Below are 17,140 nucleotides of genomic sequence, written 5' to 3'. Positions count from 1 at the left end.
AGGAAAGAACTAAATCATCTCACAAGTTCATCTGCTTTCAGATGTCAGTTACTTCCCAAATGGGCAGCTTCCATACTCCAGAAGTATATGGTTAGATGGTTGCATTTAAGAGGACTGATTGTGCAGGGCTTGCACACACCAAACTCTCATTGACCTCCATGGGCATTTGGGGTACGCAAGGAATGCAGGCTCAAATGTAAAAGTTTTGCTGAGTCCATTCTAAACAAAAGGGAGGAACTCAAACAATTTTCATTGCAATGCTGTAAACTCTACAGCACTCGCTCAAACTCAAGTATCTCCATCTGTAATTTCTCTGCCAAAGCCCACTTCCCATTAATGGACTGTTAGAGAATTCCTACTTTAGACACAGCTGCTTTCTAAGCGGCATTCAGATGCATGGCACAAAACACCAGCAGGTCTTGAACAATATCCAAGTTGAGAATACAGGATAGTGTGTGCATGTGTTTATATATGAGATCTTCAGGCCACATTATAATTACAAAGTACTGAAAAAAGATTAAATAACTGGTTACCATTATTCATCTGCAAAAACTTCTGCATGTAGCTACGGTAAATTGCAATAACATTGGCAAAAAAAGGTTTTAAAAAATGCAAATAGCTTTAAAAATCATGAAGCAATTCAGAACAAGAAAGGCCAAGCACGGGAAGTAAATATTAGCTTAGCACTACCTTTCTCAAACATGAGTGGAGTAGCACACCTGCTTTCCCTCTGCCTAACACTGCTTCAGGGGGCTTCCTGAGAACACATCCTGCATGCCAGAGACTAGCTATGGAATATGAACTATGACCTCTTAAACTCTGATGACTTGACATTTCACTCAGGTTTTCCATCCATCAAACATGCTCTTTTCCATGTATGTCCCTCTGTTTTATACAAATTTCCCCACGGGGGACTGAACCTAGCATCTGCATGACACTGATTTAACTGCAGTCTTATGAAAGTAATGAGTTTTCACCTGTGGTTAAACCTATTTGTACCCATCTAATTTTAATGAAAGCTTTTAATCGCTTCTTGCTTGTATTAAATAAATGTTCTCTCCTGCCACAGTTGTAAAACAAACCTCACTTTGGAGCTTCCTCACCCCCTGGGTATTAGAGAGACAAACTAGCTTTCAAGAGATGATATATTTTGCAGGCAGGCAAACAGAGGAACTCTGTAACTTTTGGCTATTCCTACAATGTGACTCATGATACTGTACATTGTATTGTCCCAGACATTAAAACAATGTACTGTATTCCACTCAGTGGAAATGTAGGATGGTGGACAAGCAGGCTAATGTAATGAGAACTAAATGTTTAACCTTAACCTAATCGGGAAGTTAACCTGATCTGAGTTTTTGTTTGCTTGGAGGGGTGAGATTGGGGAGTTTTTTAAATTTCAGATACCTCCGCAAATTTATCAACTACCAAATACAAAAGCCCTTGCAGTATTTCCAATGTGGCTAAAACCTGGATACTTTCAAAATTCTGTCAAATCAAAACTATTATGAGATTCTTAGACCAAAATGTTTCACATAATTTGGATAAACTTCCCCCCAAAAATCTTAAATTCTGGAGTTTTGCTGAACTGAACCTCTGAGCCTTTCGTGGGTTTTCCACCCATCATTCTTGAAAAGCAAAATGAGGGGTAAAACTTTGCACAGGAATGTAGAGGTGAAATATACGCACAGTAGGTTCAAACCTAAATTTGGAATCATTGTCCTGGAGAGGAGATGGCATTCTTGGATACATGCTATTAGATGACATACAAACAAAGGATAGCAGATGTCATTTTGGAGCCTGCGGCTCCTTGTATGAACAAGGGATATGCTTTTTAATAATACCTGACTTCTCTCAGAGATCGGACAGATCACATCCATGCAATGATTAGGTTGAGAAATCAAGCTCTCAGAAGTTGGACAAACACAAAAGGGTGAAATTTGCCCATGTGCAGAGGAGCCAGCTCAAGGTTTATGCAAAACTGATGTCCCACTTAGGCCAGAAATGTGACTTAATTGGTGTCCAGGCCTTTTGCTAGCCCCTCTGCACAGGGCTGAATCTCTCAAAAAAATCAACTAGCTGGCTTGGAAGGGTCTTTTAGGGTGCATCTACACTTGGTGCTGCAGGTGTAATTTCTGGCTTGAGGAGACAACTTTGGCTATGGAAGACACTATGCAAGTACTCTGTAACAAACATGTTGGAGGCAAATTACCACTGTGGGCAATTTGCACTCCTCTCTGCCTGCCTCCCCATGCCCTGGAGGTTTTTCTATGGATGGCAACCTTAAAATCTGGCCAGGACTCTGTAGAAGCCCCAATAACAGAAGCTGCCTGGAAGAGGAACTGGATCAGTGGATCCCGCTATCTACTCCTGGGCTAGACCTCATCTGCACTGGCCTGCTGCAGACCAGCAGTGGATTAGAGGTTACAGGCTGTTTGAGCTGTTGAACCCTCCAGTCCAGGTAGATTTACCATTAGTAGGGACTCAGGCTAGATTTAGTTCTGCTATCTGTATTTCATCAATAAATTCTTTATCGTATGGTATAATCAATTTCACCATCAGTAACACTATATTCAAAACTTCATCACAGGAAATAAAAATACCAGTGATGGCTGCTAAATGAGCAAAGTAACCTCATATTCTGTATTCGAGGCTTAAAGTGAAGTGACTAAAAGGCTTGGCCAAAAAACAAATCTGTTGCTTTGAGCAGGGAGGAAATCAATCATTGGCAGGAGGTTGGTGACATGGTAGAGTCTGGAATGGCATTCCTCATTGGCAAAAAGGGACCACAATGCTGGTCATTCCTCCACTGGGATTCTTGTAAATTCCACACTGTCCAGGACATGAGGCTATCGCCAATAAGGATTGGGATTTGCATTAATTTATGGCTGAAAATAAAATGGGTGTATTGCTTTTGATTTGTCTGCTGATTTTTGGCAATCTCTCCATTCGTTGTACCAATTTGGGAGCCCTACTTCCAATTCCACAGTGCTGCCTCTGTGGGTCTGTCCCGAGCCATAGGGACACACAAACCAGTCCATAACAGGATGATTCAAACTATTTCACCTTGGTATCAATTCTGCTTCTGCCATCTAGCGTTAAGGACCTGATCTGATTCTCTCTCGCCCTGCACCAGGTGTTCCAGTGTCTAGTGGGTGTAAAATACTACCACATCAGAATGGTGGAAGTGGTTTACACCCATTTGGCACTGTTGTAAATGACTGGACAAGGTGCAGGACCATGGAGAATTGCGCTCATTAAGTTTTGCCTTTCCTCTTTCGAAGGAAATAGCACTGTCCACGCTTGTATGTTGACCTATAATTGTGTTATGAAGTTCTATCATCAGGTAATGACACAGGCATTGCTCGGAGAGTCCTTCAGCATCTGCTTATGTCACTATCTGTGTAGTGCATGACATGACAGGGAAGGGGAACTTAAACAGAGGAAGAATTTACCAGATGAACTCCTCTTTCAAAAAGCTTTGTTTCTTCCAGAAATGTAATTTATGACGCCTCTTTGGAAAAGCGATGGAAAGATAAACCCTCCTGTGCAAAGTTCAGATTTGCAACTAAATCCACTCAGGCTGAAATCCATAAAAAATTCTGACATGCTTGAAACCTGCCTTCCCGAGAGGATGCTGCTTGAAACATAATCTTATTAAATGCAGTGTGGAAAATAAGTTCTCTTTCTCTTACCACACTCACTAAAAGTCCTGTAAGTAAATGCTTCAAAATGAATGCCAAATGATACATGCAATAAACATTTTACGAGCCAGCCAAATGCCTTTTCAGTAGGTTGAACACCTCAAAATGTAGCACAGTATAAGGGACAGCTCTCAGTTTAGCCCATAATTCTCCTCTGTGCCACACTAGCCTGCTGTTAGCTCATTCTTATTATTGTAAATGATTCAAGTTTGGGGGAATCGTGGCACTAAAGTTACAGAAGATCTTCTATTTAAAGAGAGAAATCCCACATTTTTAAGATTCCTTTGATACTGTCTTTCGTGTGTCCCACTTGATGGCAAGTGGAGGTGCAAGTACTGGGCACTGAGGTTCCCAGTGAGGTGTGTCTCTGGCACTCCTATTGCATGGTGGAGAGAGGAATTTTGACAGTCAGCCTCCCCCTCCCCCCCCCAGATGACTGAGCTGATCAATGTTGTTCTTGGGTTCCCTCCAGTGGCTGATTCATGAAGTGCCATAGATGTTGGCTTCAAAGGAAGATGTGTGTGACCTGCCTGCCCTTTAGGATGCTAGATGAGTGATACCACCTGGCTATATTGAGAGGCAGTGGGTAAGAAGAGGGGAAATGGTGCCTTAGAATGTAGGGATGTGTGCAAAAAATCACACTTCACTTGAATTTTTTCCTGAGTCTCTGAGGTCTTTGACATCTACCTCCAAAAAGAAATCCTATCAAATATAGCAGAGATAATTAACATAACACATACACATGTATGTTCCAATCACAGTCCTCTGTTTTTAATCCCTATGCATATTTTAAGGGTACCGTTTTTTATAATGTGTATTATAGTCTATGTACTGTAATAAGAACTGATTGGATAATGTTCATCTAAACATTTGATAAATTGTGACTTTAAAAAAAATGATCAGTATAATTAATCTCATAATCTCAGCACATGTAATAGGCACATTCTGTCTGGACCAAGACTATGCAGCACCACTGGGGCAACACGGTGTGTCCATCAGGGCAGCATTTCATTAAATAGAACCCTGCAGAGACCATACACCAGATATACTGCAGTTACTTTGGATTTGTAGTGGCTGCTGGTGTGAATGTGTTTGGAATCTGGCCCAATGTAGACTAATGTACTAAACCTACACTTTAGGAGGCACTGTCTGATTCCTATTTGGTTTCCTGAAACAAATGATTTTTTTGCTTTTGCTCAAGATTTTAGTTTTTTCTGCATTTTAAATAAAAATTACTCTAAGTGTATTTGGCAGTCTTTAAGTGTCATCTGAGACTTGGATAGCAGGGCTGCTGTTGAGGAGGATTTAAGTCCACTGTTGGAGCGGTCTAGCAAAGCTTTCCAGCGTATCTTCTTTAGCCATGCCTGGCTTTAGCACGGTCTTTTTTTCCCCTTTCAAAAGCACTAAATTCACTTCCAAATCTCAAAAAGGAGAATAGATGTATTCATATAACAATAGGAAATGAGAAAAGCAAACAAAGCATAGTTCAGTCTGTATTAAACATCTTACAATGGCTTTACTTTAAAAAAGATTCTACTTTTTGAAATTCCCTGTGTTAGAACTTTAATTCCAATCTCAAAGCATTTCTGGTATGTAGGCAACTGAACATTTACATCCAGTATTCAGAAAATATGCCTCAGCTTACACTGGTTACATGCACCTTCCCAATGCTGAGACAGTTCAGTACATGTGCACTGGGTAAATTCACTTCTCTTTGCAGATGTGGATTAAGGTCAAATGGGTTGTGAATCCAGAAAAGTGTTGCCTGTCTTTCCTCCTCCCCCAGAATATGGACAGACCCCCAGATTCTTCTGCTAAGCCTAACCCCCACATTCCCTCTCCATTACTCCCTCCTAGATAGGAGTAGAAAATAAAGAAACTCCTCAAGTGACACACACACCTCACACCAAAATGCAGTTGTCTTTTGTGCTGCAGCCTGTTACTCTGCTATTGATTCACTGGTCCATCTCCGCAGGGACATACTGGCCGCCACTTCCCGCAGCTCCCGTTGGTTGGGAACGGTGAACCGCGGCCGCTGGGAGCTGTGGGCGGCCGTGCCTGTGGACATAGGCGCCGACTTCCCTGCTTTTCCATGGGTGCTCAACTCCCACTCTGCCCCCGGCTCCGCCCCCACCCCACCCCTTCTGTGAGGCCCTGCCCCTGCCCCGCCCCCATTCCAACCCCTTCATCAAAGTCCCTGCCCCAACTCCGCCCTCTCCCTGCCCCTATTCCAACTCCTTACCCAAATCCCTGCTCCAGCCCTGACTCTTAGCGTTGGGAGGTAGGCAGAGGAGCAGGGATGCGGCGCGCTCGGGGGGGGGGGGGGGGAGGAGGAGGAGGTGGAGGTGGGGCAGAGGGGGAGGGGAGCTTGGCTGCCAGTGGGTGCAGAGCACCCACTAATTTTTCCCACAGAGTCAGCGCCTATGCCTGTGGACTGTCAGTGTAAACAAACTGTCTCGCGGCCCATCAGCAGATTACCCTGACAGGCTGCAGGTTGCCGACCATTGGAGTGGATAGTAGTTAAATGTTCCTGAGTGAACTTTTGGGCAGAGCAATACATTAGAGAATCCCAAGGGCGAACTAGCATGGATGACCTTCAGTTAATGAAAACAACAAGGAGTCCGGTGGCACCTTAAAGACTAACAGATTTATTTGGGCAAAGCTTATGCCCAAATAAATCTGTTAGTCTTTAAGGTGCCACTGGACTCCTTGTTGTTTTTGTGGATACAGACTAACACAGCTACCTCCTGATACTTCAGTCAATGTTTTTCTTGCCAGAGGATGCTGTAAAGACCAAGACTATAAGAGGGTCTAAAAAAGAACTAGATACATTCATGGAGGATAGGTCCATCAATGGCTATTAGCCAGGATGGACAGGGATGTGTCACTAGCCTCTGTTTGGCAGATGCTAGGAATGGACAACACAGGATGGATCACTTGATGATTACCTGTTCTCTTCATTCCCTCTGAAGTACCTGGCACTGGCTATTGTTGGAAGACAGGATCCTGGGATAGATGGACCTTTGGTCTGACCCAGTATGGCTGTTCTTATGTTCCTTGTGGCCCTAACAATGATTCTCTGATGCGCAGTGTCTGCTATCTTGAATCTTCATCAGCTGATAAAATACCAACTCATCCTCTCTGAAAACTAAACTTAAGTAAATAAACTGACTTAAGACAATTTTTTTTTAAGTTTAAGGTTTGCCAAAAAAAAAAAAATCTATTCTCTAAATGCTGATTAAAATTTCAGGCTGCTAATTGCACCCATGGCACTAAGAATCTTACCATAGTGATTCTGTGCCAATGAGTGGTGCTGTGTTACCTATTCTTCTCTGAAGCATATTTATTATTTGGGGCTGTGATGTCAGGAAACTCAGACCAATATCAAGTGACTAGCTGGCCACATCACACAAAACATCATATCAATTGACATGGTTAATGGATAATCTTGACAGCAAGGCCAAGGAATGAATGGGTATGGAGATTCCACTAGCCTCTCTTCCTAGACGTGGCCTTTCTGGCCTTGGCTACATTGAGAATTTGCCCCCATTTCAGCCATTACTGACCTTGTAGCCAACTAGGATTGTTTGCTGATCTGTAATCTACACAAATATTTCTAAATTTTTTGCTGCATTTTCAGTCATCTTTCCTTGTCTTTAGTACCTATTATGTCATGTAATGTCAGTATATAACAGATTGCAAGCTTTTCCTAAACTTTTTCTTTTTTGGAGCCAATAATCAGTGTCAGTATGTAGAAGGTGCTTTCAGTCCTGCAAGTGAAATGAAAGGGGTGGGTACTGGTCAGGAACTAGAGCTAGTCAGAGAAACTTTGATGGAACCAAATACCATTAGAATAGGATATTCTGTTGAAATCTAAACATTTTGCAAAATTGGGTCAATGTTGACAGAATTTCATTTTGAGCCCCCTCCCCTTAAAAAAAGAAAAAAAGTTCTGACAATATTGCAAATCCTATTCTGACATGATAGTCAAAAATGTTTTTTGTTTTGTTTTGAAACTACTTGTCACTTCAAAACATTTTTATTTCATATATTATAATACAAAATCAAAAAGGCTTTGATTGACCTGAAACAAATTTTTGCAGAGTTTTCCTATGCAGAGAATTTCCAAACTTTCAGTTTTTGTTCCTAATCAGAAAAAAACAGATTCTGAAATCCCTAGATCCTTCATGAAACACAATTTCCATCCTCCACACAGCTCTATCAAGAACATATGAAGCAGTTCAGATAAAAATCGACACTCCTGAACCAAACTCAAACCTTCATTTGCAATCTAAAAATAGTTCTCTTGACTCCCTAGGTTGGTTATTAATTTTCAGGCCCCTCTCCACTTCCTGGTCTTGAGCATGACAGAAAGGTGAAGTACCAAAATATCATGAAAACAGCTGCTCTTGTGGTAACTCTGGCCTGGCCAAAATACTGGAAACACTAGCAAACTCCTGAGCAAGCGAGAGCCTGAAGAGATTTCTAGACTGATTTCCAAACCAATGAGGTTCAGATAAGCTTTGGATAAGTATCTACATTTTTGGATGTTCCTCCAAAATGAACAAAACCTCCAAAGCTTTGGAGGTTTGCCCACGGTTAAAAAGGACACACTAGTGCTATGACTCCTTGGACTACCCCTCAGGACAGGGAATGAATGGAGGCAGCAAAATGGGCTGGAGGGCCTTTCATAAATGTATGGTTTTTTTTCTTCCTGTAAACGACCCCCTCCTCTCCCCCCTTCGGTTTTAAAACACTCCCAGTGTGCAGTCAACCTGACATCAACATTATTGACTTCACATTAAATGGGACTGTGTTTGTTGGTTGTGTGCATAAAAATGACTTCTAACACACAATCTAAAGTTCCTCTGACCCTTTTAATAATAACCTTGTTGTTGTTTTTTTTACAATGAGAAGTGTCTTCAAAGTTTATTGTAGGGAAGCATTGTTGAGAGTTTTATTTTCGGAACTGATGTACCCTTTGTTGCATCAATGCCCATTTGCTCTAACAATGCTGTTAGGATCTGGAGCCACTTATAGTTTTATTTATGGTCTTGGTTTTGAGTCACAATTAAAGTAATTTTTCCAAATGTTTGGGTTTTGTAGGCGCCATCCAAATGGGTCCCTAACTTGGAAAGCTTTGATTGTGTTTAGCTTCCCTCTACTCAACTACCTTAGTGGTCCATCTTATATTGGTGAGTGTTGTGGAACCTATCCAGGGCATTAAATGCTATTGAATACTCACAAAGCATGTGCCTAGGGAGAAAAAGAAAACAATTGTTCCTTGAAATATTCAGCATCTGATGAAAGAAACTTTTGACAGGCTGAGGTGTACATTTCAGTAAGAGATTTCTCCAGATGCAAAAAAGAATTTTCTTTTCTGGTAGGATCTAAGGTTGATATTCAATTGAAAGACAAACATGATTCTGCATGTCTTTTGGGCATAAAATTAAATATTTGTGGTACATTAGGAACAATGCAAATGTTTTCAAATAAGAAACACTTGCATCCTATTAATACACACACACACACACACACACACACCTCCAGCTGAGGTAGAAGCTGCAGTGATCGTTCTAAAAACAGTGTTAAAGATGCCCCATGTTTTCAGTTCAGGATCAGTGCAGTAATCTAAGTGTTACTTAAACTAGAGAAAGATGGAGGGTACATTAAGCTTTGTATTTCAACGCAAAAGTACCTAGATCCATAATATGTGACTGCCCTTATTGGAATCATGCCACCTAGTTCTGTTCTCTCATCTACCAATATATTTCAGTAAGGAGATAGATAGATATAGATATGAGATTTGTGACGCTAAATAAATATTATATGCCATAACAAAAGTAATACACCATGAAAATATTCTAGTAATATACTGCAAGAGTTGCAGAATCCCATCTGTCATTCCATAGAAGTGTTTCCAGAACAAAGTTACTTAGTTCTTTTTAGAAGGTAAGGACTTTGTATAGTGGTGTTTGACAGAGGGAGGGGGAACTAAATTGGTTACAACCCCTTTACATTGAACAGTTTCTTATCTAGATGTCCCCTAAAATAGTGTACTTATGAAATAACTCCCACTCCAGCTTCCCAAAATGAAAAGTGTTCTGCTGCCAATGTTTGTTCATAAAAATCTCCCCCCAGCCCAATGGCTCAGCTAGTAGTTGACAGTGTTTTAATAAGATAGATATTTCCCCCCCCTTTATTCATACTCGGCTGGCATTGCAACATGATGTTTCACAGGAGACGAGTTCAGGAGAAACCTTGGCAAAGGCAGTCTTAGAACGAGAACAGGCCAAGAGCTCTGCAAGATTGAAATAATTTTAAGGACCAGATTATAACTTTGGATGCAGTGGTGGAGTCTTTGACTCCTGTGCACATCAGAAATCCGTTTGGCTGCTAGTGTCAAGGCATTAGGAAGCCACATAGTTACACAATGACTAGAGGCCAGCTGTGGCTCAGCACTGGAGCCACAAATGAGGTTGGTTACCAGGGACTGGAGAACCCACTGGAGTTATGAGTTGTGTGAAACCTTTAGAACTTTTCCCTTTGGGGTTTTGTGAAACTTCAAGTTTTGCAAAATCATTTTTTCCATTTAATTTAAGCCCTGGGCTTTTTATTTCCCCCAAGGGAATTTTAATTGAAGAATGTATTCCTAATTAAATGAAAGCAGACAATAGACTCTTGTTTGAAAGCAATATTTGCTCTGCTTCTAGGGCTACCAGGGAAATAAGTTAAAACTAAAACCCCAGAATTCCTATTTTGCCAGATCCAAACATAAAAATTGACCCTCAACATTGTCAAGTTCTCCTCTAAATCTAGAGCCTTAGAGCTGCTAAATAAGAGAGAGTGAGTTTTCTGATCCACGGAGCCACATTTTTAAAACTGGCCACTGATTCTGCATGCTCTGATTTTTGCCTAAAACACCTGAGACTTAATTATCAGAAGTGCTGAGCACACTCAGTTCCTGCTGAGTTCAATCTGAATTGTTGGTACTCAGCTCTTGTGAAACTCAGGACAATGGTGTGTCAAGTTACATACCTACAATCTGTGGCCACTTTTGAAAATGTTGGCCTCTGTTAGTTACTCCCCCAGCCGTGATGTTGGTGGGCAGCTTTCATTTGCCACATGGAAAAGAGACGGGTGTTCTATATACAGGGGAAGATAACCTAGCATTGTAGAATGATGCAGCAGGTTAAAAAACACACACACGCTTCCCTTCACCCCTGTCCACCACTTCCCTTCCTTTCACTCCCAAATACCCCAGGTTCGGTTCACACACAACACCTATTGACATTTCTGAGAAGTGCTAAAGATGAAAATGCATCCTTTTGTGTCAGTACCTCAGGGAAGTCAATGTCCCTAATGTATTAAGAAATAAGGAGTGAAGAGCACATAACTGGAGAAAAAAACTATCCTATTGATACACTCTGTGAACTACAAGTCAAATGACTGTAAGGAAGAGTACAGAATGATTTAGTATTGAGCTAACTGTTGCTGTGATATTTCACTTTCCATTTTAATAAGGAATGTCTCCAAATATTTTGTAGGAATAACACCCCCCGCCCCACGTGGTACCAAAACTCAAGACCCAAGATTTATTTTTATGGGAAATGTTTACAAGATTAACATTTTCTGTTTGCAGACTATGTGCATCCAGGCGTTTATTACCTACTTTATGGATTAAAGGTTTCTAATGTAAACAGCGACATGTTTGATGGCCAGCTCTGTGAGAGCACATCCACAGGGAGTGCTGTGAAGAACTGGCTTAGGTTCACTGCCTACAGGAGTTAGCACTCATGCATCTATACCAGAGCTGGTTGCCACCAGTGAGAAGCCCAATGTAGATCAAACCTAACCATCAAGTTTCAAACGTCAATACCCCTCTGGAAGCACAAGTTCAAATTCCTTCAGAATTGACTTAGCTTTTCATCCTTCCAAGGTACATAAATTGAGTGCCATAGAGTTTATTTGGGGGAGGGAGGTCTTTCAGGTGAAGCCAAAGTTATATTTGCCTTGTATGGACATATTACATTTTTATAAGACAGTGGTTTACCCCAGTCTCCTTGGCCAAACTTTCACTTCCTCCACTTCAGTAGAGCTCCCATCCATCTCCCCAGAGATGGCTGCATTTCAGTGTCAGTGTATATGTATCTAGTGGTCAAATGCTTTAGGATCCTTTGGGATGAAAGGTGTTATATAATAGAAGTTGCTGTTACATGGAACAACTAAGATTGATAGCCTTTCTAATTCACAATCATTTAAAATGTTTATAATGGGCCAAGGAAAGAAAAAGTATTGGTTTCTGTAAATCTTGTTCATGTAACCAACCAACTCAAATTCTAACGTGCTTTTGAAATCAAACTTGGAATTCAGTGCCAAAAATCACCTTGTGCTATTTCCCCCCCCCAAAATCCTCTCACCATGAGAGGGCAGTTTAAAAACCAGTCTTTCTAAGTGGTGTTATGGTACTCCACTTGATTTCATGTGTTCTATGCTTGCAAAAGTGGAGTGAGCTTTGTGGTTTCAGTTAGCAGTTGCTAATCTACAAATAATTTTCAATAAATTAGACAGGGAGACAAGACACCTTGTGAAGAATTTCAGATATGAGCAACACCCCCAAGCCCCTGAAAATATCACACTGTAACCTTTACTATCTTATAGAAACATTCATTGTCTGAAAGTCTAAGATAAAAAAATAGAATACATCTCCCTTTGCAAACCTCCAAACTGAATATGCTTTACCAAAACACTTAACTGCCTGAAAATGGGTAGCTGCCCTTTATGTTTATTCAAGCACACATTTAAAAACACAGTTAATGAATGTGTTTTTATTTCTACAGATTGCATTAATTATAGTTTTGCAAACACTACAACCTCTACAAGAAGATTGAACTGAGCTATTAGCTGCAAACCTCATGTCTTGGCTAGAGAAGTGATTATGGCTTATTTAGAAATCCTAATGAATTGGCTCACCCATCCTTATACATAGTCCCATGTTTAGCATCAGGGGCCCCAGAATAGCTAAGGAGGGCCGTTTTCATGGGGCTTTATAATTAAAAAAATAAATGGTCAACCTAAGATGATCCACATATTTCCAAATGCAGCCTTCAGTGCAACGTTATTCCACTGCAGCATAATAAAGGCAATAATATTAGACTAAAGCTCTGGGGAGACCCACAGTAAATTTCCATTTAACTGCAATAGCTAATCTTGTTCCTTGGAAAATGCAAATGGTACATTTTATGGAGTATTACCCATGGGTTCTGTGTTGTACAATACACACAAATAAAGGTTTCTAATGTAGAAACTGAACAATTTTCAATCTAAAATAGATACAAGAAGAGGGAGAGGTTTTATTTCCTCTTTTCCCCCACCATCACTTTATCTTGTCTCAGGGAGGCTCAGAAAAGCGTTTCAGCAGCAGCAAAGTTACCTAGCACATTACAAGTAAAGGGGAAGGAATTTGTCTTGCAACAATTCAACCTGTATGCCTACCTGATCTGTGGCTAAACTCGAGCGCTGAATTCTCTTGCTACTGACCTACTAAATCACTCGCACACTTTGCCCTTCGAAATCATCCACTATCAGGTTTCTTATTTAGTTTCTCCAGCTTGCGTCTCTCTCTAACCAGTGCTCATTTTACAGGCAAGGTGAACAGCAATGCAGTGCTGTCTTTATTTAAAGTCAGCTTCCCTGATCTCTGACAGGAGGGACTGTCAGCTGGAAAAGGGTGGGGGGGAAGGGGTCTTCTTTTCTCTCTCCACCGAGTTACAGAAATATACAGCAATCTATCAGTCCTTGTCCACATAGGACAGGCTGAGAAGGTTTGATCTCAGGGACTAGAACAGGTTAGAACCCACAGGGCAGAGTCACCTGGAGCCACCCCCTAAGACCTGTACACTTCATTCAACCTCCGCATTAGCCTGACCTAGGAGGGGAGAGGAGAAGAGATCAGGTCCAGGATTTGTTGTTTTCGGGGTGCGCCCTACGCGCCCCCAAACTGTTCACACTGGCTCCCGGCGCTGGCCGCAAATAGCGAGCTCCGAGGGTTGTCCTTGTTTGGTAAGCCCACCTGATGGGAGGAGAGGGGAGCGCCTGCCTTACCGTGAGCGCGGAGAACTTCTGAGCCGGCACCAGGAGGAGCAGCTCGGGGAGCAGCAGCAGCAGGAGCCGCATCCTGATCCGGAGCCGGGACAGCCGCAACGTCGCTGCTGGCGGGGGAGGAGGGGGACTTTCCTTGGGCTCTCGCTTCCCCCCCTTCTCTGGCTCCTTTTCAGTCTCTCCTGCGGGGAGGTCCCTTGCCCAGGGCTTCTTTCCCCACCCCCTGAAGTGAGGGGCTGGGGGACAGCGCGCTCCCTCCCCTCGCCGGCTGCTCGAGCGCTTCCCACCTCTGGCCGGGGAGCTGCCTCCCCAGCCTTGGGGCGGGTTCCCCTGCGATCGCGCAACGCGCTGCGGGGAAGCTTCGCCTGCTGCTCCGGGGTCGGGGCGTGCAGCTTCTCGGCTTCCCTGGAGCGGATCAGATGCTGCCCCGCGTCTCTGCTGCGCTTGGCCGCCCCTCCCTTGGCACCGGAGGGTCGCCGGCCGCAGCCACGATGCAATGAAAAGGAACGAGAAAACGGGCAACAAGCCTGCCCCCTTCCTATGTGTCTTCCCCAGGGCAGCACCCGGGCGGCACCGCTCGCACGTGCCCTCTCGCGCTGCAGCAGTTGGCAGGGTTGGAACTGCTGGACCCAGCCCGGGAGCTGCTGCTGCTGATGTCGTGTGAACCGCCCCAAATATTTTATTTCCCTTTACTCTGCTTTTTGCCTTTCACTTCTCCCTCGCCCAGCCTCCTGCTTCTCCTCCCAGACTCACTGATCCTCCGCTGATTGATTGATTGATTGACCCAGCCAGCTTAGCTCCAGGGGACACAGACACATACACCAATCATCTTCGTGGCCACCAGAGCCTTTAAAAATAAGGTTTAAGGGGGAAATGAGAGGGGAGGGGAAAGGAACACGTAGCTTTTATTATTTCTGGTCCGCGTTCAGCGCTGAGGTTTGCAGCAGTTTCTTGGAGACTGTGCAACACGTGCAGATAGGCGAGCTTGTGTGTGTTGGTTTATACTCACTAATGAGCGCGACGCAGAGGGGTAAGGTGAGCACAGGGTAGTTTCCTCCTGGGTAGTGTCTGCTGCCCAGTTCACTGAGTTCAAAGCCGCTGGCCTATTTTGTTGTTGCATCCTGACGCTGGAAAGCATCGTTTTCAGTACAACATTGCTGAAATATTTCAGCCTTGGCTTGTAACGGGGGGCACGAATCTGGCTGGCTCACACAAACCCCAAGCTTTACTATTTTCGAGCACAATGAGGCAACTGCCTGTCATTTTACTTGAAAAGCCTTATACCATAGAGGGGAAGAAAGTATTTGGCCAATACATTTCTTGCATGGATTTTGGTATGTGTTTCTGGGGAAAATACAGTATAACTGCTTGGTGATCAGCCTGTATTTAATAAATACCTGATGATTAAATTAAAATAACAGAGCGTTAGCTTTGCATTCTTGTAGGTTATCTTTTGGGAACCGCATAAAGGAATGTTGTTAGTAGTATAAGGGCCCTACCATCAATCAAACCCTAACCCCGCCCCTTGACCCCTTAAACCCCGCCCCTTGACCCATTGGTCCCTCCCACCTGTCACCGGAAGTCCCACCCCATGGGGGTATTACTTCCGGGGTCAAGGTGCCACCTGACCGGAAGCAAGGTGTGTCATGTGACCCCTCTAAGAACTCCCCCCACCACCCTCTACCAATCAGGAGGGGTTTCATCCCGATAGGACCGCCCCAAGAGGAGATTTTGACCAATCAGGGTGACTTCCGGGGCGGGGTGACCCATCCGGAAGTGGGTCGTGTGACCCCTCTAAGAACTCCCCCCGCCACCCTCTACCAATCAGGAGGGGTTTTGTGCCGAAAGGACCGCCCCGAGAGGAGATTTTGACCAATCAGGGTGACTTCCGGGGCGGGGGTGACCCGTCCGGAAGTGGGTCGTGTGACCCCTCTACGAACTCCCCCCCACCACCCTCTACCAATCAGGAGGGGTTTCGTCCCGACAGGACCTCCCCGAGAGGAGATTTTGACCAACCAGGGTGACTTCTGGGTTGGGGTGACCCCTCCGGAAGGGAGTCGTGTGACCCCACTAAGAACGCCTCCCAAGGCCCTCCGCCAATCAGAGTGCAGCACCATTGCCCCATAAATCCCAGCGCCAGACAGAGGAGGCGGCCATCTCTTACCAAGGACACGTGTTTTCGAAAGCGCGGAAAGGCTGCTGAGAGGAAACATGGACTCCTTCACCACCCCCGTGAGAACTTCGGACTTTGTTTTAGCCCCAACCGTCTTTGACCTTGTGTGGAGCAGGCGTTACATCAGTGACAGTTCCAAGGAGGACCCTTTGACCCAGCCATTGATGGATACGTCGGAACCCGACCCCGAAACCCTCGTGAGGCAGCCCGATGAGCGTGACGGCCTCTCTTTGTCCACCCCCTCAGAGGTGGAAGGCGATTGCGGCTCAGGGGAGGCACCGGCGGACAAAGCGAGCGGAAAAGACGGCGCTCAGGTAAATGAATGCTTAAGAAGCGGCGATCGATTAGGGGTGGGTAATGGGTTAGGAACCGGGGGGTTGTATAAATTAAAAAAAAAAAAAAAAAAAAAAAAAAAAACCAAGCAGTGGGGGTGCTTACACCTTCTTTTCTGAAAATTTCTCAACAGGTCGACGATGCCTTTTTAGAGGCCTTTAAGAACTTACACATTGGAAGCCCTGTGGGAGTAAACATATCCTGCGTCAGCTGTTTTTGCTCATGTCTGAGACACAGATCTCAAGCCGAAAAGGACAAAATGGAAGAATGAACCATCTGAGACTCCCTTAGGGTAGGGGGTCATGGCATCCATTTTACAGGTGGCTGTAAAAGGTCGTGTTAAACCAGGCGGTTAATAAAACTTATTTAAATGTGTTAATATGAATGTGTCCCCTTTCATACTTGTGGTAGTAAAAGACGGTACCAGTAACAGTCATGTCTACACAGACGGCGCTGTTAAAGAAAATATATTATGCCCCCGGGGAAGTTGGGAGCTTCGGCGGGGTCAACCCTCTTTTTCAAGCGGCCAGAAAGCATAGTAAAACTTTAAACAGAAGACAGGTAACAGCATGGCTTTCAGACCAGGATGCTTACACTTTACACAAACCGGCTCGAATACGTTTTAAAAGAAACAAGACCATTGTTTCAGAGGTGTATGCGCAGTGGCAGGCAGATTTGGTGGATATGCACCGGTTCTCCAAACACAACAGCGGTTTTAAGTACATCTTAACAGTGATAGACATTCTATCCAAATATGCCTGGGCCTTAGGCCTAAAAGACAAGACGAGTGGTGAGGTATCCAAGGCCTTTAAAGCTATTTTCAGTGAAG

At 43.7% G+C, this 17,140-nt stretch overlaps 1 protein-coding gene across 1 annotated transcript in view; it reads right to left on the bottom strand.

Moving 5' to 3' along the window:
- SMOC2 (SPARC related modular calcium binding 2) overlaps positions 1-13,880 on the bottom strand; it is a 179,777-nt gene extending 165,897 nt beyond the window's left edge. The window contains exon 1 of the mRNA XM_065401531.1: positions 13,809-13,880. Coding sequence (XP_065257603.1) covers positions 13,809-13,880 — 72 coding nt within the window. The remainder of the gene's footprint in view (positions 1-13,808) is intronic.
- Positions 13,881-17,140: the final 3,260 nt, after the last annotated feature.

Source organism: Emys orbicularis, chromosome 3 (assembly GCF_028017835.1).
Source record: "Emys orbicularis isolate rEmyOrb1 chromosome 3, rEmyOrb1.hap1, whole genome shotgun sequence".
NCBI lineage: Eukaryota > Metazoa > Chordata > Testudines > Emydidae > Emys > Emys orbicularis.
Note: the sequence above shows the minus strand (reverse complement) of the source record. Positions and strands in the feature narration are given on the sequence as shown.